At 43.5% G+C, this 26,241-nt stretch overlaps 1 protein-coding gene across 2 annotated transcripts in view; it reads right to left on the minus strand.

Moving 5' to 3' along the window:
• mfsd8 (major facilitator superfamily domain containing 8) overlaps positions 1-26,241 on the minus strand; it is an 84,055-nt gene that overhangs the window by 49,828 nt on the left and 7,986 nt on the right. The window contains exons 1-3 of one of the 2 annotated variants that reach the window (XM_070871911.1): positions 19,233-19,279; positions 6,429-6,520; positions 4,389-4,432 (exon numbers count right to left, since the gene is read on the minus strand). In XM_070871911.1, the coding sequence (XP_070728012.1) occupies positions 4,389-4,432; positions 6,429-6,459 (75 nt within the window). In that variant the 5' untranslated portion in view covers positions 6,460-6,520; positions 19,233-19,279. Of the gene's footprint in view, positions 1-4,388; positions 4,433-6,428; positions 6,521-19,232; positions 19,280-26,241 lie in introns of those variants that run through there. The other variant, XM_070871906.1, reaches the window with a different exon arrangement.

The raw sequence follows: 26,241 nt of genomic DNA on the forward strand, positions 1-26,241 counted from the left end.
CTATCTGTGACTTGAATACATTCAATGAGCTAGCCTCAACTGCTTCCTTGGGCAGAGAATTCCACAGATTCACAACCCTCTGGGAGAAGAAATTCCTTCTCAACTCGGTTTTAAATTGGCTCCCCCGTATTTTGAGGCTGTGCCCCCTAGTTCTAGTCTCCCCAACCAGTGGAAACAACCTCTCTGCCTCTATCTTGTCTATCCCTTTCATGATTTTAAATGTTTCTATAAGATCACCCCTCATCCTTCTGAACTCCAACGAGTAAAGACCCAGTCTACTCAATCTATCATCATAAGGTAACCCCCTCATTTCTGGAATCAGCCTAGTGAATCGTCTCTGTACACACTCCAAAGCCAGTATATCCTTCCTTAAGTAAGGTGACCAAAACTGCACGCAGTACTCCAGGTGCGGCCTTACCAATACCATATACAGTTGCAGCAGGACCTCCCTGCTTTTGTACTCCATCCCTCTCGCAATGAAGGCCAACATTCCATTCGCCTTCCTGATTACCTGCTGCACCTGCAAACTAACTTTTTGGGATTCATGCACAAGGACCCCCAGGTCTCTCTGCACCTCAGCATGTTGTAATTTCTCCCCATTCAAATAATATTCCCTTTTACTGTTTTTTTTCCCCAAGGTGGATGACCTCACACTTTCCGACATTGTATTCCATCTGCCAAACCTTAGCCCATTCGCTTAACCTATCCAAATCTCTTTGCAGCCTCTCTGCGTCCTCTACACAACCCGCTTTCCCACTAATCTTTGTGTCATCTGCAAATTTTGTTACACTACACTCTGTCCCCTCTTCCAGGTCATCTATGTATATTGTAAACAGTTGTGGTCCCACCACCGATCCCTGTGGCACACCACTAACCACCGATTTCCAACCCGAAAAGGACCCATTTATCCCGACTCTCTGCTTTCTGTTCGCCAGCCAATTCTCTATCCATGCCAATACATTTCCTCTGACTCCGCGTACCTTTATCTTCTGCAGTAACCTTTTGTGTGGCACCTTATCGAATGCCTTTTGGAAATCTAAATACACCACATCCATCGGTACACTTCTATCCACCATGCTCGTTATATCCTCAAAGAATTCCAGTAAATTAGTTCAACATGATTTCCCCTTCATGAATCCATGCTGCGTCTGCTTGATTGCACTATTTCTATCTAGATGTCCCGCTATTTCTTCCTTAATGATAGTTTCAAGCATTTTCCCCACTACAGATGTTAAACTAACCAGCATAGAGTTACCTGCTTTTTGTCTGCCCCCTTTTTTAAACAGAGGCGTTACATTAGCTGCTTTCCAATCCGCTGGTACCTCCCCAGTCCAGAGAATTTTGGTAGATTATAACGAATGCATCTGCTATATCTTCCGCCATCTCTTTTAATACCATGGGATGCATTTCATCAGGACCAGGGGACTTGTCTACCTTGAGTCCCATTAGCCTGTCCAGCACTACCCCCCTAGTGATAGTGATTGTCTCAAGGTCCTCCCTTCCCACATTCCTGTGACCAGCAATTTTTGGCATGGTTTTTGTGTCTTCCACTGTGAAGACCGAAGCAAAATAATTGTTTAAAGTCTCAGCCATTTCCACATTTCCCATTATTAAATCCCCCTTCTCATCTTCTAAGGGACCAACATTTACTTTGGTCACTCTTTTCTGATTTATATATCTGTAAAAGCTTTTACTATCTGTTTTTATGTTTTGCGCAAGTTTACCTTCGTAATCTATCTTTCCTTTCTTTATTGCTTTTTTAGTCATTCTTTGCTGTCGTTTAAAATTTTCCCAATCTTCTAGTTTCCCACTAACCTTGGCCACCTTATACACATTGGTCTTTGATTTGATACTCTCCTTTATTTCCTTGGTTATCCACGGCTGGTTATCCCTTCTCTTACCACCCTTCTTTTTCACTGGAATATATTTTTGTTGCGCACTATGAAAGAGCTCCTTAAAAGTCCTCCACTGTTCCTCAATTGTGCCACCGTTTAGTCTGTGTTTCCAGTCTACTTTAGCCAACTCTGCCCTCATCCCACTGTAGTCCCCTTTGTTTAAGCATAGTACGCTCGTTTCTGACACAACTTCCTCATCCTCAATCTGTATTACAAATTCAACCATACTGTGATCACTCATTCCGAGGAGATCGTTTATTATTCCTGTCTCATTACACAGGACCAGATCTAAGATAGCTTGCTCCCTTGTAGGTTCTGTAACATACTGTTCTAAGAAACAATCCCGTATGCATTCTATGAATTCCTCCTCCAGGCTACCCCGTGCGATTTGAGTTGACCAATCGATGTGTAGGTTAAAATCCCCCATGACTACTGCCGTTCCTTTTTCACATGCCTCCATTGTTCCCTTGATTATTGCCCGCCCCACCATGAAGTTATTATTTGGGGGCCTATAAACTATGCCCACCAGTGACTTTTTCCCCTTACTATCTCTAATCTCCACCCACAATGATTCAACATTTTGTTCATTAGAGCCAATATCGTCTTTCAGAACTGCCCTGATATCATCCTTTATTAACAGAGCTACCCCGCCTCCTTTCCCTTCTTGTCTATCTTTCCGAATCGTCAGATACCCCTGTATGTTTAATTCCCAGTCTTGGCCACCCTGCAACCATGTTTCTGTAATGGCCACCAAATCATACCCATTTGTAATGATTTGTGCCGTCAACTCATTTACTTTATTTCGAATGTTGCGTGCGTTTAGGTAGAGTGTTTTAATCCTAGTTTTTAAACCATGATTTTTAGTTTTGACCCCTCCTGCAGCCCCTTTATATATACATATAGCAGCAGATGAGCTGAGGCAGGGACGGAGTCGGGTGATGTTCCGGGGGTGGAAATAGGCGGTCATAGTGATGTGGTCGGAAGCTCATCCCAGGGTAAAATATGACACCAAGATTACGAACAGTTTGATTGAGCCTCAGACAGTTGCCAGGGAGAGAGATGGAGTCAATGGCTAGGGAATGAAGTTTGTGGAGGCGACCGAAAAGAATGGCTTCAGTTTTCCCAATATTTAATTGGAGGAAATTACTGGAACTTGGACAAGCAGTCTGACAATTTAGAGACAGTGGAAGGGTCAAGAGAAGTGGTGGTAAGGTAGAGATGGGTGTCGTCAGTGTATATGTGGAAACTGACACTGTGTTTTCGGTTGATATCACCGAGGGACAGCATGTAGATGGGAAATAAGAGGGGACCAAGGATAGATCCTTAGGGGACACCAGAGGCAACATTGCAGGAGCGGGAAGAAAAGTAGGTTATACTCTGGCTACAATTAGACAGGTAAGAATGGAACCAGGTGAGTGCAGTCCCACCCAGCTGGACGACGGTGGAGAGATGTTGGAGAATGGTGTGGTCAAACATGTCAAAGGCTGCAGACCGGTTGAGAAAGATGAGGGGGTAAAGTATACCTTTGTCACAATCATTGGATGCCATTTGTGACTTTGAAAAGAGCTGTTTCAGTTCTGTGGCAGGGGCGGGAACCTGATTGGAGGGATTCAAACATGGAATTGTGAGAAAGATTGGGATGGATTTGGGAGGACTTTGGAGAGGAAAGGGAGGTTGGAATTGGGGTGGTAGTTTGCAAGGATGGAGGGATCACGATTTTTTTTTTGAGATGACGGCAGATTTGAAGAGAGGGACAGTACCTGAGGAGAGAGAAGTGGTCTCATGGATAAGGTGAGCTCAGAGCGGGCATGAGGAAAGATCGGAGAGAAAATAGAAAAAGATCACATGCTTCAAACAACACCAACCCTCCCCCCAACAAAAGTCAAATATATATTTTTTAAAACTTAACTCAAAGAAATCCGTCCTGCCTCAAACATTCAGTTGCAAATGAGTTCTCTCAAAACATGTTTGTGAAGTATTCAGATAATCCATGATATGGCTGGTCACATTGATATATTATGCCATTTATTTTTTAAAAAGGAAGCATTAATATGGTACAACCTAGTCTCAGGTTATGGGTCTATATCAGAAAATGCTAGAAATACTTTAGAGAAAAAAAAAGGAAAGGACTTGCATTTATATAGTGCCTTTCACGACCTCAAGACATCCCAAAGTACTTTACTATCAATGAAGTATGTTTTGAATTGTAGCCACTGTTGTAGTGTAGGAAAACACGGCAGCCAATGTGCGTGTGGTTTAATGTCTCACTCAGAAGACGGCAGCTCTAACAGTACAGCACTCCCTCAGTACTGGAGGGGGGCTTCAACCCGCAATCTTCTGACATAGAGGCAGGCGTGCTACTACTGAACCTAAGCTGTCACCTTAAATTGGCCTGTTCTGAAACAGGGTTGGAGTAATACAGCTACTGCAAAATTGTGATTCATACAGATCTATTCAGTTCAACATGAGATTACCAAGAAGAGAGTCACAAACCTTTCGAAGAAATGGCCATATTGAAGTCATTACAATTGAGAAACCTGCAGAAAAAGGATTAGTTACTATATATAGCCAGTGCAGCCTTCTTCACAACAAGGGTATTTAAGTTTTAGCAATTGTTATTTAAGTACATAACAAATCAAATTACTAGTCTTATCCTCATATCTTAGACCATTTTTTTTAAGGTAACCACCCTTCTTGAAAAAAATTGTATTTTCTGCTTTCTCTTATACTGGTCGTCATGGTGACAGCTCAAGGGACAGACAAAACAACCTGCTTCCTGCCCTTCAAGAATGCTGTCTTGGACCAGCAACAAGGAAGTATTTGAGTGTGACCCAGTAACAGATTCCTGTCTGATATCTCCTTTCCCTCTACCCCCACTGATTGCCTCCTAACTTCTGCTGCTGAGATCACACTGGTGCTCCGGTGCATACCATTACAGTCACTCATTTTAAGATGCAACTTTAACTGAAGCTGCTCTGGTAGAATGGTCAACATTAAGAAAAATGTTGAAATCACCCACAATTCCTCATAGGTGCCATCAGGGACTTGTCCAAAGGGAGGGATAGGGGATGGAGGAAATAAATATATCAGATGGCAGGCTTCCCTCAAACACCTCCACATAAACAGTAGCATTGACCTGGGGTCAAAATGTCTGCCCATTCTTTAGATTGAGAAAAGTACATGGCACAGTGTAATGTATGCACCTATGAGTATACTCACAGGTTTGTAGAGCTGTTGCTCCTGGACATGGCCAAGGTGGCCATCATCCGGTCGAGGCAGCAGGCGGTTGAGGGGGTCATTCAGCCTGGCTGCCTGCCTTTCTTCCGCGGTTACATCCGAGCCAGGGTGTCCCTGGAGATGGAGCATGCGGTGTCCACCAGTACGCTCACGGCCTTCTGCGAGAGGCGGGCGCCGGAGGGACTGGAGTGCATCATCACCCCCGGCAACCAAATTTTAATTTGATTTTATATGTTTTAAAGTTTAATTTGTTTTATTGCTGGGTTTTAGTGCTCCCCCACTTTTAGCCAGGGGGCACTTGTATAATTTGTGGTTTTAGTGGCCAAAAAACCTTCCAAAAAAAACAAAACAAAAAAGGGCACTTGAAAAGTGTTTGGAGTGTTCACCTCTTTTAATCAGGGGGCACTTGAACTAATTGTTTAATTTGTTTCACAACAAAATAGTTGTAGAACTGTTGCTCCTGGGCATGGGCAAGGGGGCCATCTACCGGTCCAGGCAGCAGGTGGTCAAGGGGGTCGTTCAGCCCGACTGCCTGCCTCTGTTCCGTGGTTACATCTGAACCAGGTGTCCCTGAAGATGGAGCACGCGAGAGGTGGGCGCTGGGAGGAACTGGAGTGCATCATCACCCCCAGCAACCAAATTTTAATTTGATTCTTAATGTTTAAAGTTTAATTTGTCTATGTTTGTTGGTTTTAGTGCCCCCCTCTTTAATCAGGGGGCGCTTGTATTAATGTTTGCAACAAAAATAGTTGTAGAGCTGTTGCATTGCGAGTGGCTTAACCAGTCACATGATATTCACAAGACTCGATAAAACCCTAGTCAGTTGAGTCTACGTCATCCTCAATGAGGTATGTAGTTGTGAGCCTAGTGGATGAACTGGTAATGTGTAGTGTGATTGTTAAACCTTTGCTAATAAACCAACTAGTTCTTAATGACAATGTGTTGCTATGAATTCTTAAACAAAGAACCCATGAAGCAAATACATTACACACAGGAACAAAATATTGTTTTAAATGGGGGGGGGGGGGGAAGAAAGAGAGCGAGAAAGAAAACGAAATACTGAAAGAAACATATCAACTTAATGGAAAGCAGAAACTTACTAGCAATGATATAACATTTTAGTAGTAAAGTGGGATGAATACAAATGTACAATAATTAAATGCAATTGCTGTCCTAAGATCACAGATAAGGATAACTCAACTCAAATGTAGTCTAGTTACTTCGCAATTAAGCTTCGTGCTTAAAAGGAAGCGCTCACTTTAAATATCAGCGGTTAACTCCGAGTGCAATACCTACCTATACTGCTGAGGAACATCGTGAGATACATGATTCGGATTGACCTCCAGCGGCTTTGATTTTCCTGTAGTATCTCATCCAATGTGCCGTCACTGCAAAATAAACCAATCATTTTGAATCGTTGTTTATCTTTGTGTTTCACTTCACTAAGGCAACTTTGATTTTGTACACAATTAAAAATAGAAACAGAAAATGCTAGAAATACTCAGCAGGTCAGGCAGCGTCTGTGGAGAGAGAAACAGAGTTAACGTTTCAGGTCGATGACCTTTCGTCAGAATGATTTCCACCATTCAATGCGATTATGGCTGATCTGTGACCTAACACCATTTACCCGCCTTTGCCCATGTGCCTTAATACCTTTGGTTAACAAAAAATTATCAATCTCAGATTTAACTTTAGCAATTGACCTAGCATTAATTGCTGTTTGTGGAAGAGAGTTCCAAACTTCTACCACCCTTTGCGTGTAGAAGTGTTTCCAAACTTCACTCCTCAAAGGCCTGGCTCTAATTTTGAGACACTGTCCACCAATCCTTGACTCCCAAAAATAGTTTCTTTCTATTTACCCTGTCAGTTCCCATTAAGATCTTGAAAATTTTGATCAAATCACTGCTTAATCTTCTAAATTCCAGGGAATACAACCCTAGTTTGTGTAATCTTTCCTCGTAATTTAACCCTTGGAGTCCAGTGATCATTCTGGTAAACCTGCGCTGCACTCCCTCCAATGCCAATATATATTTCGTAAATTGTGTTGCCCGGAACAGCTCACAGTATTTCAGGCGTAGTCTAACCAGGGTTTTGTATTCTTAAATAGCACAGTGACATCCGCAATTTTCCAATCTAATGGAACAGTTCCCAAATTTACAGAACTTTGGAAGATCTCCTAGGATATCTGCAAAGTTTTCACTCACTTTATTTAAAACCCTGGGATGGAAACCATCTGGTCCTTGGGATTTGTCATTTTTTAGTGCCATTATTTTCTGCATTTCTGTTATTTTGCTTATGTTAAGTTTGGTGAATTCCCATCCGTGATTCAATGTTAGTTTCCTTGGGATATCTCATGCTATCCTCATCCTCTACTGTAAATACTGACACAAAGTACTTATTCAACGTGTGCGTCATTTCCTTATTTTAATTTACAGTACCTGCGTTATCAGTTTTCAAGGGGCCCACATTGCTCCTAACCACCTTCTTTTTCCCTAATATAACTGTAAAAAGAATGGTGATTTTGATATTCCTTGAAAGTTTCTTTTTATATTCCCTTTTAGTAGATCTTACTATCTGTTTTGTCACCTTTTGTTGTTCTTTGTATTGCTCCCAGTCACCAGGATCTCTGCTAGTTTAAAAAAACATTTTGTATGATTTTTCTTTTACCATTATATTGTCCCTTACCTCTTTCCGATCCCCGAACCTGGAGGGAGGGGGGAGGGTGGATTCTGATCCTGGCGAGGCTGGGGGGGGGGGGGGGGGGGGGGGGGAGGGGTGTTTGTATGGACCAGTCTTATGGTTGGCCGGGAGGAAACACTCCTGCTCCTTCCGGCCCACAAGAAGCACTCCCCGAGGCTGTCGTCACCTCACTGCGGCTGCCGGGATTCCTGAGGCCCGGGTACTCTGGCCGGCCACAGTTAAACCTGCAAAAAAGGTTAAATGTGAGGTTTCCAGCCTGATGATCATATTTAAAGTGCCAACTAGCCTCCTGGGGACGGGCTGGCTGCCCGCCCCCGTCCCACCTTCTTTAAAACCGGAAGTGGATAATTTGGAGGCTGGTTGGGGTCGGAATTCCGATTTTTAACACTTGACCTCCCACTCGACCCAAACCCGTCTGTTTTTTGGGGTTAAAATTCCACTTTTAGTAGCTGTTTTGCCTTCCTCCCTTTCAAGCACTACACTGAACTCAATCATATTACGATCGCTATTAAATAAATCTTCACACAATGTCAGGCTGTTAACCAAATCTGGATCATTACTCTTACTAAATCTAATATGGCCTGCCCCTTTGTTTGTTCTCGGACATATTGTTGCAGTAAACTATCCTGAATATACTCAAGAAATTCACTACCTTTCTGACATGAGCTAGTCTGCTTATTGCAATTTATATGAAAGTTAAAATCCCCATTAAAACCACTCGGCCTTTGCTACATACTTGTCTAATCTCTGCATTTATACATTCTACTTCACAGCTGCTACCAGGGGGCCTATACACAACTCCGACTACATTCGTAAATCCTTTTCTATTTCTTAATTCTACCCATAAAGTCTCCACTGCCTGCTTACCTCTCATTGGGCCCAAGTTTCGAGCCGCGCCTAGAACGGCGCAGTCCCGACCTGGACGCCCATTTTTCGCGCCACAAAGTGTGCCTAAAAAAAACCTCGGTATTCTCCACCTCCCTGCAGGTCCTCTGGCCCTCGGCGCAGCGCAGCAGGAGCTGTAGGGGGCAGAGCCAGGTCCCTGCGCTGAAAACAGTGCCGGGACCTCTGCACATGCGCGCTACAGTGGACGCGCAAGTGCAGTAGCTCCAGGCGCCCAAAACTGTATGGGGAGAGCCGAAGCATGCAGCCCCTAGCCCTGGCCCAATGGCCTCATTGGGGCTGCGTGAATAAGGCTCCTTCCACGGCCAGCTCTGCTTCCTCCCGACCCGACTCGACTCCCGCTTCCCGCCTCCGGACCAGACCCGACCCACTCCCGCTCCCCCCCCCCGCCCCCGACTGGACCCGACCCGACTCCCGCTCCCACCCCCGGACCGGACCGGACCGGACCCGACTCCCGACTCCCGCCCCCCACCCGGACCCGACCCGACTCCAATCCTCCCCGCCCCCCCCCCCCCCACCCCCCGACTGGACCCGACCCGACTCCCGCTCCCCCCGCCCCCGGACTGGATCCGACCTGACCTCCCTCTCCCCGACCTGACCTCCCTCTCCCTCCCTCCCCCCGACCCGAACCGAACCGACCATCTCCCACCACCCCCCCGACCCGACCCAACGCCACCTACCTGTAAATCTGGTGCTGGGGACGGGCCCTGCCCGAAGTCTCGGGCCCAGCCCGTTCAGCCTCCCTCCTCCATCTCCTTTCCCCCCCCCCCCCAAATCTCCTTTCCCCCCTCTCCTTCCCCCACCGCATCTCCTTCCTTCCCCCATCCCCATCTCCTCCTCCCTCCCCATCTCCTACCCCCATCCCCATCTCCTCCCCCCCATCTCCTTTCCCCCCTCCATCTCCTTTCTCCCCTTTATCCCCTTCTCCCCCCCCTCCTTCCCCCTTCCCTCCCTCTGCTCCCCCCCTCTCTCCCTCTACCCCCCTCCTCGCTGTCAGAAACACAGACACTGACAGACAGAGAATGAGAGACACACACAGACAGACAGAGTGATAGAGACACTAACAGAGACACACTGGGGGGGGTGGGGGGGGGGGGGATCCCAGCACGCTGTTGGAGGGCTCCCAGTGCTGCAGTCGGTAAGTAGAAAATGTTTTATTTATTGATTTAAAAAAAAAATTATTTCTTATTAATTTTTTTTGATTGATTTATTGGTTGAGTTATTGATGTATTTATCATTTATTATTGATGATGGCTCTTTATTTGTAAAACTGAAGTGTTTAATGTTTGTAAACTTCCCTTTAAACCCCCCCTCCCCCACCATTCCCTACGCCTGATTTGTAACCTACGCCTGATTTTCTAAAGTGTAGACAAGGTTTTTTCAAGCGTACAAAAATCTTCACTTACTCCATTCTAAGTTAGTTTGGAGTAAGTTTTCACTCACGAAACTTTGAAATCAAGCGTAAGTGGCCGGACACGCCCCCTTTTGAAAAAAAAATTCTGTTCCAAAGTGAAACTGTTCTAACTGACTAGAACTGGAGCAAACTAAATGACAAGAATTCCAATTTCTAAGATACTCCGTTCCACACCAGTTGCTCCTAAATATCAGGAGCAAATCATGTGGAAACTTGGGGCCATAATATCCTATCTTATCATTGAAGTCATTTCATCCTAAATCACTAAGGCTACTCCTTCCACTCTACCATTTTCCCTATCTTTCCTGTAGACCTTATAACCAGGTATATTCAGCTCCCATTCCTGACCGTCTTGCAGCCATGTCTCAGAATGGCTACCATGTCATATCCTCCAATTGGAAATTGCACTTGCAATTTATTCATTTTGTTCCTTATACTTCATGTGTTTGTATAAAGAATGCTTATTTGGGCTTCTGTGCTTCTGCTCTAATGTTTTACTCACACATTTCTTATTATCTCCCCAGTTTAATTATTTGATATCTTTTAGCTTTCCTTTACCTGTAATGCCCAAAGCATAATTTCTGACCATTTCTCTACTCTCTTCCCTTTCGCTTGTTTGAGAAATATTATTATACTATCTTTTCCATCTGAGACTGCCCCCACCCCATTTTCTAGTTTTCTCGTGACTGCCCTATTTATCGTTTCCGCTAAGACCCAGGTCCCAGTCGGGTTCAGGTGGAGCCCGTCCCAAAAGTACAGTTCCTTCCTGTCCCAATACTGCTGTCAGTGTCCCATGAAATGGAACTCCTCTTTCCCATACCACTCCTTCAGCCCCTTGTTCACCTCCATAATTTGCTTATCCCTTCGCCAATTTGCACGTGACTTGGGTAATAATCCAAAGATTATCATCCTTCAGGTCCTGTTCTTTAATTTTGTTCCTAGTTCCTGGTACTCTCCACAAGATCTCTTGCCTACTCTTTCATCGAAACATAGAAAATAGGTGCAGGAGCAGGCCATTCGGCCCTTCGAGCCTGCACCAGCATTCAATATCATGGCTGATCATGCAACTTCAGTACCCCACTTCTGCCTTCTCTCCATACCCCCTGATCCCTTTAGCCGTAAGGGCCACATCTAACTCCCTTTTGAATATATCCAACGAACTGGACTCAACAACTTTCTGTGGTAGAGAATTCCACAGGTTCACAATTCTCTGGGTGAAAAGGTTTCTCCTCATCTCGGTCCTAGATGGCTTCCCCTTAATCCTTAGACTGTGACCCCTGGTTCTGGACTTCCCCAACATCGAGAACATTCTTCCTGCATCTAACCTGTCCAATCCCATCAGAATTGTATATGCTTCTATGAGAGCCCCTCTCATTCTTCTAAATTCCAGTGAATATAAGCCTAGTCAATCCAGTCTGTGTTCATATGTCAGTCCTGCCATCCCGGGAATCAGTCTGGTGAACCTTCGCTGCACTCTCTCAATAGCAAGAATGTCCTTCCTCAGATTAGGAGACCAAAACTGCACACAATACTCAAGGTGTGGTCTCACCAAGGCCCTGTATAACTGCAGCAAGACCTCCCTGCTCCTATACTCAAATCCTCTCACTATGAAAGTCAACATGCCATTTGCTTTCTTAACTGCCTACTGTACCTACATGCCTACTTTCAATGACTGATGTACCATGACACCCAGGTCTCGTTGCACCTCCCCTTTTACTAATCTATCACCATTCAGATAATAATCTGCCTTCTTTTTTTGCCACCAAAGTGGATAACCTCACATTTATCCACATGATACTGCATTTGCCATGCATTTGCCCATTCACCTAACCTGTCCAAGTCACCCTGCAGCCTCTTAGCATCCTCCTCACAGCTCACACTACCACCCAGCTTAGTGTCATCTGCAAACTTGGAAATATTACATTCAAATCCTTCGTCTAAATCATTAATATATATTGTAAATAGCTGGGGTCCCAGCACTGAACCTTGCGGTACCCCACTAGTCACTGCCTGCCATTTTGAAAAGGACCCGTTTATTCCCACTCTTTGCTTCCTGTCTGCCAACCAGTTCTCTACCCACGTCAATATATTACCCCCAATCTCATGTGCCTTAATTTTGCACACTAATCTCTTGTGTGGGACCTTGTCAAAAGCCTTTTGAAAGTCCCAATACACCACATCCACTGGTTCTCCCTTATCCACTCTACTCGTTACAACCTCAAAAAATTCTAGAAGATTTGTCAAACATGATTTCCCTTTCATAAATCTATGCTGACCTGGACCGATCCTGTCATTGCTTTCGAAATGCACTGCTATTACATCTTTAATAATTGATTCCAGCATTTTCCTCACTACCGATGTCAGGCTAATCGATCTATAATTCCCTGTTTTCTCTCTCCCTCCTTTTTTAAAAAGTAGGGTTATATTAGCTACCCTCCAATCCATAGGAACTGATCCAGAGCCCATGAAATGTTGGAAAATGACCACCAGTGCATCTACTATTTCTAGGGCCACTTCCTTAAGTACTCTGGGATGCAGACTATCAGGCCCTGGGGATTTATCGGCCTTCAATCCTATCAATTTCCCCAACACCATTTCCTGACTAGTAAGGATTTCAATCAGTTCCCTCAGTTCCTCCTTCTCGCCAGACCCTCGGTCCCCTAGTATTTTCATGAGGTTATTTGTGCCTTCCTTGGTGAAGACAGAACCAAAGTATTTGTTCAATTGGTCTGCCATTTCCTTGTTCCCCATTATGAATTCACCTGATTTTGACTAAACGGGACCTACATTAGTCTTCACTAATCTTTTTCTCTTCACATATCTATAGAAGCTTTTGCAGTCAGTTTTTATGTTCCCTGCAAGCTTACTCTCATACTCTATTTTCCTCCTCCCACTTAAACCCTTAGTCCTCCTCTGCTGAATTCTAAATTTCTCCCAGTCCTCAGGTTTGCTGCTTTTTCTGGCCAATTTATATGTCTCTTCCTTAGATTTAACGCTATCCCTAATGTCCCTTGTTAGCCACAGTTGAGCCACCTTCCCCGTTTTATTTCTTTGCCAGACAGGGATGTACAATTGTTGTAGTTCATCCATGTGATCTTTAAATGTCTGCCATTGCCTATCTACCGTCAACCCTTTAAGTATCATTTGCCAGTCTATCCTAGCCAATTCATGTCTCACCCCATCGAAGTTACCTTTCTTTAAGTTCAGGACCCTAGTCTCTGAATTAACTGTGTCACTCTCCATCTTAATGAAGAATTCTACCATATTATGGTCACTCTTCCCCAAGGGGCCTCGCACGACAAGATTGCTAATTAATCCTCTCTCATTACACAAGATCCAGTTTAGGATGGCCTGCTCTCTAGTTGGTTCCTTGACATATTGGTCTAGAAAAGCATCCCTTATACACTCCAGGAAATCCTCCTCCACAGTATTGCTACCAGTTTGGTTAGCCCAATCTATATGTAGATTAAAGTCATCCATGTGCTGTACCTTTATTGCACGTATCCCTAATTTCCTGTTTGATGCCATCCCCAACCTCACTACGACTGTTTGGTGGTCTGTACACAACTCCCACTAACGTTTTCTGCCCCTTGGTGTTTCGCAGCTCTACCCATATCGATTCCACATCATCCAAGCTAATGTCCTTCCTTACTATTGCATTAATCTCCTCTTTAACCAGTAACGCTACCCCACCTCCTTTTCCTTTCTGTCTATCCTTCCTGAATATTGAATACCCCTGGATGTTGAGTTCCCAGCCTTGGTCACCCTGGAGCCATGGCTCCGTAATCCCAATTACATCATATCCGTTAACAGCTAACTGCGCAGTTAATTCATCCACCTTATTACGAATGCTCCTCGCATTGAGACTCAGAGCCTTCAGGCTTGTTTTTTTAGCACTCTTTGCCCTTTTAGAATTATGTTGTAATGTGGCCCTTTTTGATTTTTGCCCTTGATTTCTCTGCCCTCCACTCTTACTTTTCTCCTTCCTACCTTTTGCTTCTGCCCCCTTTTTACTGTTCTCTGCCTCCCTGCATAGATTCCCATCCCCCTGCCACATTAGTTTAAACACTCCCCAACAGCACTAGCAAACACTCCGCCTAAGACATCGGTTCCGGTCCTGCACAGCTGCAGACCGTCCAGTTTGTACTGGTCCCACCTCCCCCAGAACTGGTTCCAATGTCCCAGAAATTTGAATCCCTCCCCCTTGTAACATTCCTCAAGTCACATATACATCTGAACTATCCTGCTATTCCTACTCTGACTAGCACGTGGCACTGGTAGCAATCCTGAGATTACTACCTTTAAGGTCCTACTTTTTAATTTAACTCCTAGCTCCCTAAATTCAGCTTGTAGGACCTCATCCCGTTTTTTACCTATATGCACCACAACAGCTGGCTGTTCACCCTCCCCCTCCAGAATGCCCTGCAGCCGTTCTGAGACATCCTTGACCCTTGCACCAGGGAGGCAACATATCATCCTAGAGTCTCATTTGCGGCCGCAGAAACGCCTATCTATCCCCCTTACAATAGAATCCCCTATCCACTCTTTTTCCTGCCCTCCTGTGCAGCAGAATCACCCCTGGTGCCATGAACTTAGCTGCTGCTGCCTTCCCCTGATGAGCCACCTCCCTCAACAGGATCCAAAACGGTATATCTGTTTTGGAGGGAGGTGACCGCAGGGGATCCCTGCACTACCTTCCTTTCCTTGCTCTTCCTGATGGTCACCCATTCCTTATCTGCCTGTGTAACCTTTACCTGCAATGTGACCAGCTCACTAAACGTGCTATCCACGACGTCTTCACCATTGCAGATGCTCCAGAGTGAATCCATGCTCAGCTCCAGTGCCGCAATGCGGTCTGACAGGAGCTGCAGCTGGACACACATAGTAGCCAGAGACAGGAGTGTCCCTGATTTCCCACATAGCACAGGAGGAGCATGACACGGCTCTGGGCTCTCCTTAACTTAATTTGGCAACAATGCCAAAGGTTTCTTACAGATAAGAAAAGAAAAAGAAAAAGAAAAAGTACTCACCAATCAACCAGCCAATCACTTACCCACTTGGCTGTGACGTCACACATAGATTTCTTTTTACTCCTATTTTGCCTTTTGTCCCTGCACCAGCTAGCTGCTCCCGACTGCTGCTTCTCCCACTGCCCCGGCCTTTTATAGGCCTCGAGCCTCCCGCTCCCGCTGGCTGCTCCCGACTGCTGCTCCTCCGACTGCCCCGGCCTTTTATAGGCCTCGAGCCTCCCGCTCCCGCTGGCTGCTCCCGACTGCTGCTCCTCCGACTGCCGCTGGCCTTTTATTGGCCTCGAGCCTCCCACTCCCGCTGGCTGCTCCGAACATGGACCACAATGACTGGATCCTCCTTCTCCTTCTTCAATATCCTTTCAAGCCAGTTCGAGATGTCCCTCACCCTGGCACCAGGTAGACAACATACCATGTGAGACTCTCGATCCTGCTTACAAAGGATGCTATCTGACCCACTAAATATTGAATCCCCGACAACTACCACATTATGCTTCCCCTCCTCCTCCCCCTCCACACTTTGAACAGCCTCCTGCTCCAAGGTGCCATGGTCCACATTCTGGCTGTACTTCCACAGTCTTTAGCCTTATCCTCACAGGTAGTAAGAACAGTGTGCCTGTTGGATAGGATCAGTTTCTCCGGATCCTCATTCTCTATCTCACCTGGGTTCCCCTTGCTTTGCACCAACTCCATTCTGATCCTGCACCTCTCTACGAGGTGTGACCGAGGTCTGGAGCAAACTGTCCAGACACTCTTCCCAATGTTCCCTCTAAGCTGTCCCGCGCAGCCCAGGCCAGCTTTCCTAATGTTAACTTTCGCACATATGCGTGAAACTGTGAATGGGCCACACAGCCCTTAAAGAGGCCATGCAGCCAAAAGAAAGTAGGTGAAACAATGCTCCTCCCCCTCCCTTATGTGTCGGAGTGTCTCCAACTTGCACTTCAGATTAATGACTCTGAGCCATAGAAATTCGAGACGGAGCCATCTACTGCAGACGTGTTCTCTCAGGACAGTCTCACTGTCCACAAACTCCCACACACTGCAGTCCAGATACAAAACCTACCTTGCCTTAGTCTAGATTATTTATCTATTTTTTAGCCTGTTGTAAGTTTTTTTTTACACACACTAACTTGCACTAAAACACTGGAAACATTTTAAATACTTATACTGTCTCAAGCTTACACGAACCACTACAAGTGTTGGGAGGCAAAAAGAAGCAGGATAACTCAACGTAACTTCCGGACTTCTATGTTTAACTGCATATGTATGTACTCCAAAAGTTGTTGTCCAATTTACTCCATAACAACGGTGAGTGCCATTAGCCTCACGTTATTCGCAACGCAAAATCCGGACCAATGACTACCTCACAGGGATGCTCCATTTCCACATTCAGAATCATTACATTTGAAATGTAAAATTTAATAGTGATCTTATGAGGAGGAAGATATTAAAGTTTACATCTCCAAAGCAATGAGTCACATTGCATAAAATTAACCCAATGATAAATTTATCAACTAGTGAAGCAGACATGTATACCACACATGTATAAATTTAAATATTATAAACATTACACTAAAGAGGGGGGAGTAATATCAAACTGCCATTATTAAAAATCAAACTGCATTAGTTATATGTTTCCACCAGTCCTGGCTCAATCACCTTTATAATGTGTGTTTGTCTTTTACACACACAAACACACACACTTATATACACATACATTTTACAATAATATATAACATAAAAAAGTGAATGGGACCAGGGTTGATGGAACTGGTGAGGGTAGCATTGGTAGGGATGGCCATATTGAGAACTGGGGGCAGCCACTTTGTGGGCAGGAGTGCCGGACTTTAGGTACCTCAGGACAGATCAATCCAACATTTTGTTGTATTCGTCTTAGTGGGTTGGGGGGGGGGTGGATGGGGGAACAGGGGGAGGTAATACACAAGTGGTACAAAAGATAGCAGCAGTGATAACTGCATCGGATATCTGGTGCCAGGTAGTACCAGGAACAGGTAACAGGGCAGCAGGCTTGGTAAGTGCCAGGATGGCTGGAGCCCACAGAGGCAGCTGGAAGGGGTGGGAAGGAGAAGGGGTGGGGGTCTATAAGTGGGTCACCACATTCTATTTCAAGATGCATTGAAAACTGCTGTCTCACCCCAATCTCAATTAGAAAATGCATTGTAAGTGTCCTCATATCCCTGCAATACCTGTTACGCCTGTAGGTGGCACCATGATAAGGCCTTTATAACAGGTAACATTAGGCTGGAAAATTCCTGCGTATTTGCGGCCAAAGACACATGTAATTGGGGCATAAAGCAAATACCTGTTGTGAAGAATCGAGGAGACTAGGGCGCAAGTGTTTTCCACACATAATTACACCATGCCCGAATTTCCTCACTCCTTTACGCCTGTCGATCCCTGCCCCCAAAGCACGTCAATTCATTATAATGGCTCTGCCCCGAAGCTAAAGAACCCTTACATGCACATTTTCGCTGGTTCAAAATGGGTGCAAAAGCCCAGACTTTTAGGCACAGCAGGTAACAGTCATTTTTCTGGTGTTTAATTGCTATTTTTTGAGCAATTTGCTGAATCCGGCACTGCACTGTATTGTTTGCTTCTTTGAATCCATTTTTATGGCATCAGCATAAGTCACAAAAACAAATGAAAAGCTTCCATGATTACATGTTCGTAAGCATGCTGGCCAAGAGTGCAATCGGTGATCCGGGCATAAATTGCGCTCAAAATTATGTTAGTTTTGAGAAGTGTGTTTTTCTCTCAAGTTTCTGCTCAAATTAATTTGCTTATTGCCAAAAGTAAAATCTGCCATGAACCAGCGCAATCAGGCAGCATTTTGGAACGTAATTTTTGAAAAAGATTTGCATTAAAAAATATTCCTTGATATATTTCAGAGTGGAAACCTTGTGCAGTTTTATTAATACAACTGAAAGTGAACTTATCACAAAAATTAAGCACTTTTAATCAGAGTGTCTAGTCCACAACCTGTAACTAGATTTTAAGTAACTGAAAATTATTTTAAAATTCTATACAGAACCATTTACTAGTTTCATTAGTGTACAGTAGTCAGTTTCTTAGTAAATTTTTAAAAAATTAAAAGCTCTAAAATATGCCTATTAGTGTCCTTGCACCTAAATAAAAACTTAATTTTAAGAGTCACCTTGAAGGCCTGCAAATGGGTGCAATTAGCGGACATGCGCAATGGTGATTAATTTGATCTGGGGTCGTAGGCAGTTTTGTGGGCGGAGCCAGCTTTTAATGTAATATTTTTAAACTAGCACAAAAGATCACGGAAACTCGAATTGCGCTGAATGCAATTTGCACTTAAAAATTTCAGGATCTTTTGCCGAATTGCATGAAAAAACCAGCGGAAACTCTATAAAGTTTTTAAATTCAGAAATGTTTACAGTATGTTTTATGTGCCTAATGTGCATGAATTATAGCTATATGGCTTGAAACTTTAATTTTCATACGTCAAAAAGGAATCTATGCTGTGCGTTCAGTGTTTTCCTCGAGTCCCGCTTGTTTACACTGATTTTTGTATGTTTATGCCCATTTTTATGTTCCGGCGTATATTAACAAGATTGGCAGGAAATTTAAATGCAAGTAGATATTGTCAAAATGAGCGCACCAATAGGTGTAATTTTGTGTACTACCTTTGGCTTGCACTCCCACAGGAAATTCCAGACTATCCCCCTACTTTAGAAAAAACATATTATGGCACAAAAAATCAGCACCGTGAATATTTTTACATTTTTAAAATCCAGAAATGTTTACAGTATGTTTTAAATACTAAAGTTACACAGAGCTATTAATGTAACTAAACCGTTTACGTTAACACTAGTTTATGTTGCAACATGGTTGTGCTGTGGTTCAGAGGAAGACTGGACCCCGATTCAGCTGAATTGACAGCCGCTATGCAATATATTTAGCCCAAACGGTGCACAGCAAAGCAGTTTTGGTGTAAACGAGACCAATTTATAATGAGTTTTAAGTAGCTGACACATCTGAACTAACAGGAAGCCGAACCACACTACCTACCGGTCGCTGACAGATTTATTGTCAACTAAACAGTCTTTTTTCCAAGATTTGGGCACTGGACATTATTGATATCGAGGAGTTGGTGAAAAGGACTCTATTCGTAACAGGAAAATGAGTGTTATTTTTTTAACTAATAATAATTTGCATCATAGAAACATAGACATAGAAAATAGGTGCAGGAGTAGGCCATTCGGCCCTTCGAGCCTACACCACCATTCAATAAGATCATGGCTGATCGTTCAGCTCAGTACCCCTTTCCTGCTTTCTCTCCATATCCCTTGATCTCTTTAGCCGTAAGGGCCATATCTAACCCCCTCTTGAATATATCCAACGAACTGGCATCAACAACTCTCTGCGGTAGGGAATTCCACAGGTTAACAACTCTCTGAGTGAAGAAGTTTCTCCTCATCTCAGTCCTAAATGTCTTACCCCTTATCCTTAGACTGTGTCCCCTGGTTCTGGACTTCACTAACATCGGGAACATTCTTCCTGCATCTAACCTGTCCAGTCCCTTCAGAATTTTATATGTTTCTATGAGGTCCCCTCTCATCCTTCTAAACTCCAGTGAATAAAGGCCCAGTCGATCCAGTCTCTCCTCATATATCAGTCCTGCCATCCCAGGAATCAGTCTGGTGAACCTTCGCTGCACTCCCTCAATAGCAAGAACGTCCTTCCTCAGATTAGGAGACCAAAACTGAACACAATATTCCAGGTGAGACCTCACCAAGGCCCTGTACAACTGCAGTAAGACCTCCCTGCTCCTATACTCAAATTCCCTCGTTATGAAGGCCAACATACCATTTGCCTTCTTCACCGCCTGCTGTAGCTGCATGACAACTTTCAACGCCTGATGTGCCATGACACCTAGGTCTCGTTGCACCTCCCCTTTTCCTAATCTGCCACCATTCAGATAATATTCTGCCTTCATGATTCTGCCCCCAAAGTGGATAACCTCTCGTTTATCCACATTATACTGCATCTGCCATGCATTTGCCCTAACCTGTCCAACCTAACCTAATCTAACAAAAGTAATCTTGCATTTTAAAGTAACTGTTTGCCTCTGTAGCCATATGCAGACTGACATCTTCCAATCTAACCATTCAATCCACTCCTGTGGAGTCAATATACTGAACTACTCGGCCACAGTGGAACTATGGTATTACTCATTTAGTACCGAACTGGTAGAGGTGTCAATAAGAAAAGGGGGAGGGGCAAGATTAATTACAATAGCTTAGCTTTTAAACTACTATTTTCTATGAAAAGCACATATGAATTTGCTGGATGTGCAGACTTGCATGTAATATTCAAGCCAACTAAGCCTTTTTACTTTACACTTGTGTAATGTAAGCTGTGAAGGTCTTTAACTGGCTTAGTTGGACATATTCATTTAAAAAGCTATTGTTGTCATTCACAAGCATTTTGAAGGAAAAATGCAGGCTCCACAGAATGAGTAAAATAAACAATGCCCTATAGGGGTTCAAGAATAACCTTTTAAAAATGGGAAAAAAAACATTGCATGGAACATGATACAGTGCACTGTGGCTGCCCTGGTAACAGTCAGTTCATGTAGCTCACATTATTATGAAATAGGAAATATCTAAATGGAAATGTGACAAGAGTCAGGAGCATTTTTTTAAATAATTGAAATGAACTTTATAACCAAGCATGTAACAGTTCCTGAGACAGATTGTCCAACCTGCAGCCTGTGGGACACATATGGCCCCATGCCCTGACCATTCAGCCTTTGAAGCCCAGGCAACTCAGTTCTACGTGTACTTCTATTCCTTATTTGCTGGTTTGCTCTTTTTAAATTTTGTGGCCCTGGAAGATTAGAGAGGGGTGTTTTTTGTATTGCTGCCTTATTGGTGGATAAATCTAAAGTCATGGAATTAAACTTTATATATGACCCACAATATGATACTTATGTTTTTAACACAACTCCTTTAAGTTCCTTTAAGTACATACTCAGTTTTTCATTCCTTGAAAACTTTTCAGAATTATACTCAGCAGATTGTACTACTGTACAATGTGCTGATTACTGAACAAACTATGCGGCAGTAAAATTACTCTTGGTTATAAAATTTGATTTTAACTGGGGAGTGCATCTGCAAAACAGTCGTGTCACTGGTCTACCAGATGATAAAACTGTGGTTAACTATTACTGACTGCACTGTACCAGTTCAAAGCTCTCAATCCAATGAAATGCAAATAAACTAAACACGCAAATAAACCTTTCTGGTCTGAGTTTCTTTTCGTACTATGGGATATTTTCTTCTGTTCTTTTTATCCTCCTGAATATTTGTTAGATTACTAATCAATCTCCCATGGCATTGTATAAGGGGAGTCAAAACCCAGGGCAGTATTCAAGTCAAGCAGGGTTAAAGGGCAGATAAATAATTGGACCAAGGTAGTGAACAGGGCGAGGAGGTGAGTGATGGGAGAAGGGGATGAATGGCGGGGTTGAGGAGCTGGGGTGAGAATGACGGAGGGAGGAAGGAAGGATAGAAAGGAAGACAGAGAAAGAAAAGGACTGGGGAGTAGTGTAAGGATGATAGGGAGGAGGGGTGAGACTGGTAGGAGGGTAAAAGAAAAAAATGGGGAGAGAAGAATAGAGGGAAAGGGATGGTTATGAAGGTGGAAGGGGAGGGTTAGGAGGATGGAAGGGGAGGAGAGAGGAGGTAGATGACAGGAGAGAGAGAAGGGAGGTAGAGAGGAGTGGGTGGGAGAGGAGAGAGGAGGAAAAGGGGAGGATTGAGAAAGAAATCAAGGGGTGTAGGATGGAGAGGGGGAATAATGGAAGCGGTAAGGCAGGAAGAAGGGGGCTAGATTTTCGTGTTTCTCTTGGTTATAAAATTTGATTTTAACTGGGGAGCGATGTGTGAAAATTACCGTTTTCACTGCATTACCAATTTAAGACCTAACTTTTGGCACTTGGGGTCTGTGCCAGGCACTATCATTCGGGGTGCAAAAACGCGATCCTCGCTAACTTTAGTGCGGAGCCGGGCGCGCTGCGAGAAAGGCTTTGGGAGCGGGGGAAAAAAAAGTTCAAAAGTACTAAGACCCTTACCTAACAAATCGCTGCAAAAAAATAAAAAATAAAAACTTTAACTCACCTTTTTTTCAGGTTTTCCAACTTACTGCTGCTGGCAGGGCTGCACCACTAGGTTTTACCTGGCAGTCTTCTGGGTACGGGTTGGATGAGTGCCGAAACTCGGACAGTAACGCAACCCGAGTCATTGCACGTCTGGCGCAGCTCTCCCCAAACAAGGAACCGAGGATCACGCCCATGCTTAGCGACCGGGTTGCAAACTACCTGAAAATCCAGCAGAGGGAGTCAGAAGGTGGGGAGTGGAAGGGATAGGAGGACAGAGGTAGCAGGGCAGGGAAAGGAGGATGGAAGGAGGAGGGGAGGGAAAAGAGGTAGGCGTGAGGAAAGGGGTTAGGGGAGGAAAGGAGGTGACAAGGGTCAGAAGGGAAAAGGAGATGAGGGAAGGAAGAGAAGAAAGTGGAGAGGGGCACAGGATGGGATGCTGTTCAGTAGAATGCCTCTGTTCAGTCTGGGCGGTAAATAACCATAAAACTCAGTCATGGTGGAGGGGCGTGGGGAGGGGGTGCGGGGAGATATGAAGTTGGAAAAATTCAAGTCAGTAGGGAAAGTGGGTGCTGAGAAAGGGGAAATTCAGCCAGCATGGTAGGGAATTGGTCCTGTGAATGGGCAACATAGTACATGGGAAATCTAGCCTTGGGGGGCTGTGAATGTGAGATCCAGCCAGGCGGGGAGCTTGAATGAAAAATCCAGCTAGTGAAGGGAGGGTACCTGTGAATGGGAAATCCAGCCAGTAGGTGGGGTAGGAGAGTCTGTGAAAGAGATATGCTTCTGGGGGAAAAGTGTGCCTGTAAAAGCAAAATGACACCAGGGAGGGTGAGGGCTGAATGGAAATAGCAGCCAGCGTGAGATGGGGGCAAGGTATACTAGTCCAAATTGGCATAAGAAGCAACTGCCTCCAAACCACAAACTCCTCCAAAAAAATTGGAGATTGACAGGTTGAGGAAAGAGGTACAGCCCAGCACATGAATAATTAAAAAGGTCACAAAGTCTAGATTGGGTGAAATGATGAACCCGCACTGTAAGTTCAACTGATAACCCAGTTAGTGAATGCATTGCATTTATAGCAGCCTCTTTAAATCATAAGAATTATATTTTGTTATTTCAGATAATTAATGAGATAGAGAAAGTCTACCCAAAACAATGCTTTATGACACACTAGGTAACAGAACAAGGTGGTACATGAGCAGGGTTGTTAAGGGAAAATTTAGGGTGAATGTCAGGAAGTATTTCTTCATACAGGTGATCAAAGTTGGAACAAGCTGCAAGGAAGATTGGCTGAGACTAGGACATTAGATGTGTTCAGGAAACTGTAACAATCTGTAATTGGAACGAGAATAGGATTAGCATTCTGCGAAGATGAAATCAAATGAGCTGAAAGGCTTTCTCCATTCAAACCTATCGAGTGAAACAGGACGTTCCATTTCAAGGGAGAAAATCTCCCTAGCTTCTCCAGTTTAAACTGCACTACCTAATGCAGTTTATCCTGCAGTCATCAAAGCCCAGTCCTACTTGCATTTAAATTTCTAATTTGCTGGTTTGTCCTGTTTGAATTTTATGGGTCTGTAAGTTTGTAAAGGGGTGCTTTGACACTGTTGCCTCAAAGGTTGATCATTCCTAAATTAGAACGATCTGTTAGTATCAGCAAATCAATGGTGTCCTGGATTTAAACTTTATATATAGCCTCGAGGCAGCTATGTAGAACACAAGGATGAAAGATTGGGCACCCTCAACCTATTTTTAACTGACCGCAAATCTATCAAATTACAAATATTAGTTCCAGGAGAGACTGTCCAGTCAATTAGTTTCTGTGCAAGGATTACAAGCCTCATCTTAAACAACACTTTCAACAGTCAGCTTCAAACCTAAATTAAACCAATTCTAAATAAAACATGTTGAGCACATGCCAAGTTTCACCTTTACTTAAAACATTTACTGCTGCAACTATTGATAATGAAACCCATGTGAATCCGGGGGTCCAATAATAACTAGTCTTAGTGGCAGTTTCCACTAAAACAAAAAGCTGCCCATCATATCAATCTGCATAGAGTAGCAAAACTTTATATTTTATTTTCTCATTCCAGGCAAGATAATTTAAAAAACAAAATTGGATAATTGTTCAATTAAAAATTCCCAAACTAAAAGCATAAAAAAATACCAAACATATTACCTAATATTTTCAGAATATAGCCATCACATCTGAAAGGTAACTACATAACAGGTACGGTAAGAGTATTCACAAACAGTGCAGTAATGTTCTCACTCTGCCATTCATAGTGGGATTCTAATATTATGTAAGGCTCAATTAAATTGATCATCACATTTAAAATTTTCTAAAGTAACAACATTTTAATTTCATTCATTTATGTTTACAGAGTGAAGACATTGCCCAGGTTTTCAGATTGTAATCACAATAATCCATTAATTTTAATGACCATTAGCATTACAATTGAAAAATCTAAGCCATTAAGATTAATTGTGATTTCTTTGTGATCAGACATTTCAAAAAATCAAGTTTCAGAATGTATACTTTAGGATACTGTAAAACATAAGTTGAAAATTACACAGCTTAAATCCAAGGGAACGTTATTGACTCTTCACTGTCCTGCCCTTTGAAGTGGTCTAGCAAGTCACAAGTTGTATCAAACCGCTACAAAGAATATCACATGGACTACAGCGGTTCAAGAAGATGGCCTAGGACCACTTTCTCAGGGCAACGAGGGATGGATAATAAATGGCTGCCTTGCCAGCGATGCCAACGTCCCAAGAATTAATTTTTAAAATATTAGCGCACTTTTGCATTTATGGAAAAGAACAGCAGGTGCTGTACAACCAACCACACACAAACCAGAAAACCACACCCTTGCTTAATTTAGAAATTATTCTGGTGTTGTATGTCAATTCCTGTTGGAATATTTTAAAGTAGAACAGAGATGAAGGTCGAAGTATCCCAACAGGTTTTGCTTTAGCATTTTAGCCAGAGAGTGAATGTGGAGAAAAGGGAACATTTTTGTTTCTGTTGGAACAAAACAATCTGAACCATGAGAATCCACACCGAGGTAAGGGGGCAGTTGCTAAGACATCACATACAAAAATAAGAGATAGCATTGAGATACTCGCTTGAGGCCTTCCACAACCGGTGGCACCGGAGGATCTGGAGTGCTTCATCACCCCACCAAAACCAAATTTTAATTTGAGTTGTTAAGTTTACTTTCAATTCGGTTTAATTTACTGTTTATTGGCTGTGGCCCTTTAAAAGGGGGCAGGTGCTTCTTTTTTATTGGTTATAACATCAGTCGTCAATCAAAGTTATCAACCAATAAGAAGTAGCATTGAGATACTGCTAAGGTAGTTAGAATGATGAAAGCCTGAAGGCTGCTTGGCCTATGCATTTAAAGTATAAATAAACAAAGCTTGTAGAACAGAGATGAAGGTCGAAAGATTAGAAGTGGGGTAAATACCTTAATGCGTGGCCTCTGCAAATGTGCACCTATGTATACTGTTGTGCACAAGTGCATTTCAAGGAAGCTGAATAGTATAAAAATGGTATCTTTTTCTGCTAATAGTCGGAGTGCTATTTGGACACTCGGAAGTCCATTGCCTTAACGGTGACCCACGAAGGTTACAAGTCTGATCAACTTGAACAGGACTTCGTGAAGGACACAGTTGTATTAATTGCTTGCCATTTAATGTAATACAGGTACTGTAGAACAGTTGTATAAAAAAACTGTTATTAGTCAATGTACATTAAAGCTTGTTGTTTAAAACCACTCGGGCTTGAATCTTGCAGAGGACTCACAACCCTTTGTTGCAACTGTATCCATGGGAAATCCGCTAACAGTTCCTGAACAAGATTTCTGACTGGGAGAAATGCCGGTTATCCCTTCTAGATACAGCTTATAA

Source organism: Pristiophorus japonicus, chromosome 2, assembly GCF_044704955.1.
Source record: "Pristiophorus japonicus isolate sPriJap1 chromosome 2, sPriJap1.hap1, whole genome shotgun sequence".
In the NCBI taxonomy this organism is placed as follows: domain Eukaryota; kingdom Metazoa; phylum Chordata; class Chondrichthyes; family Pristiophoridae; genus Pristiophorus; species Pristiophorus japonicus.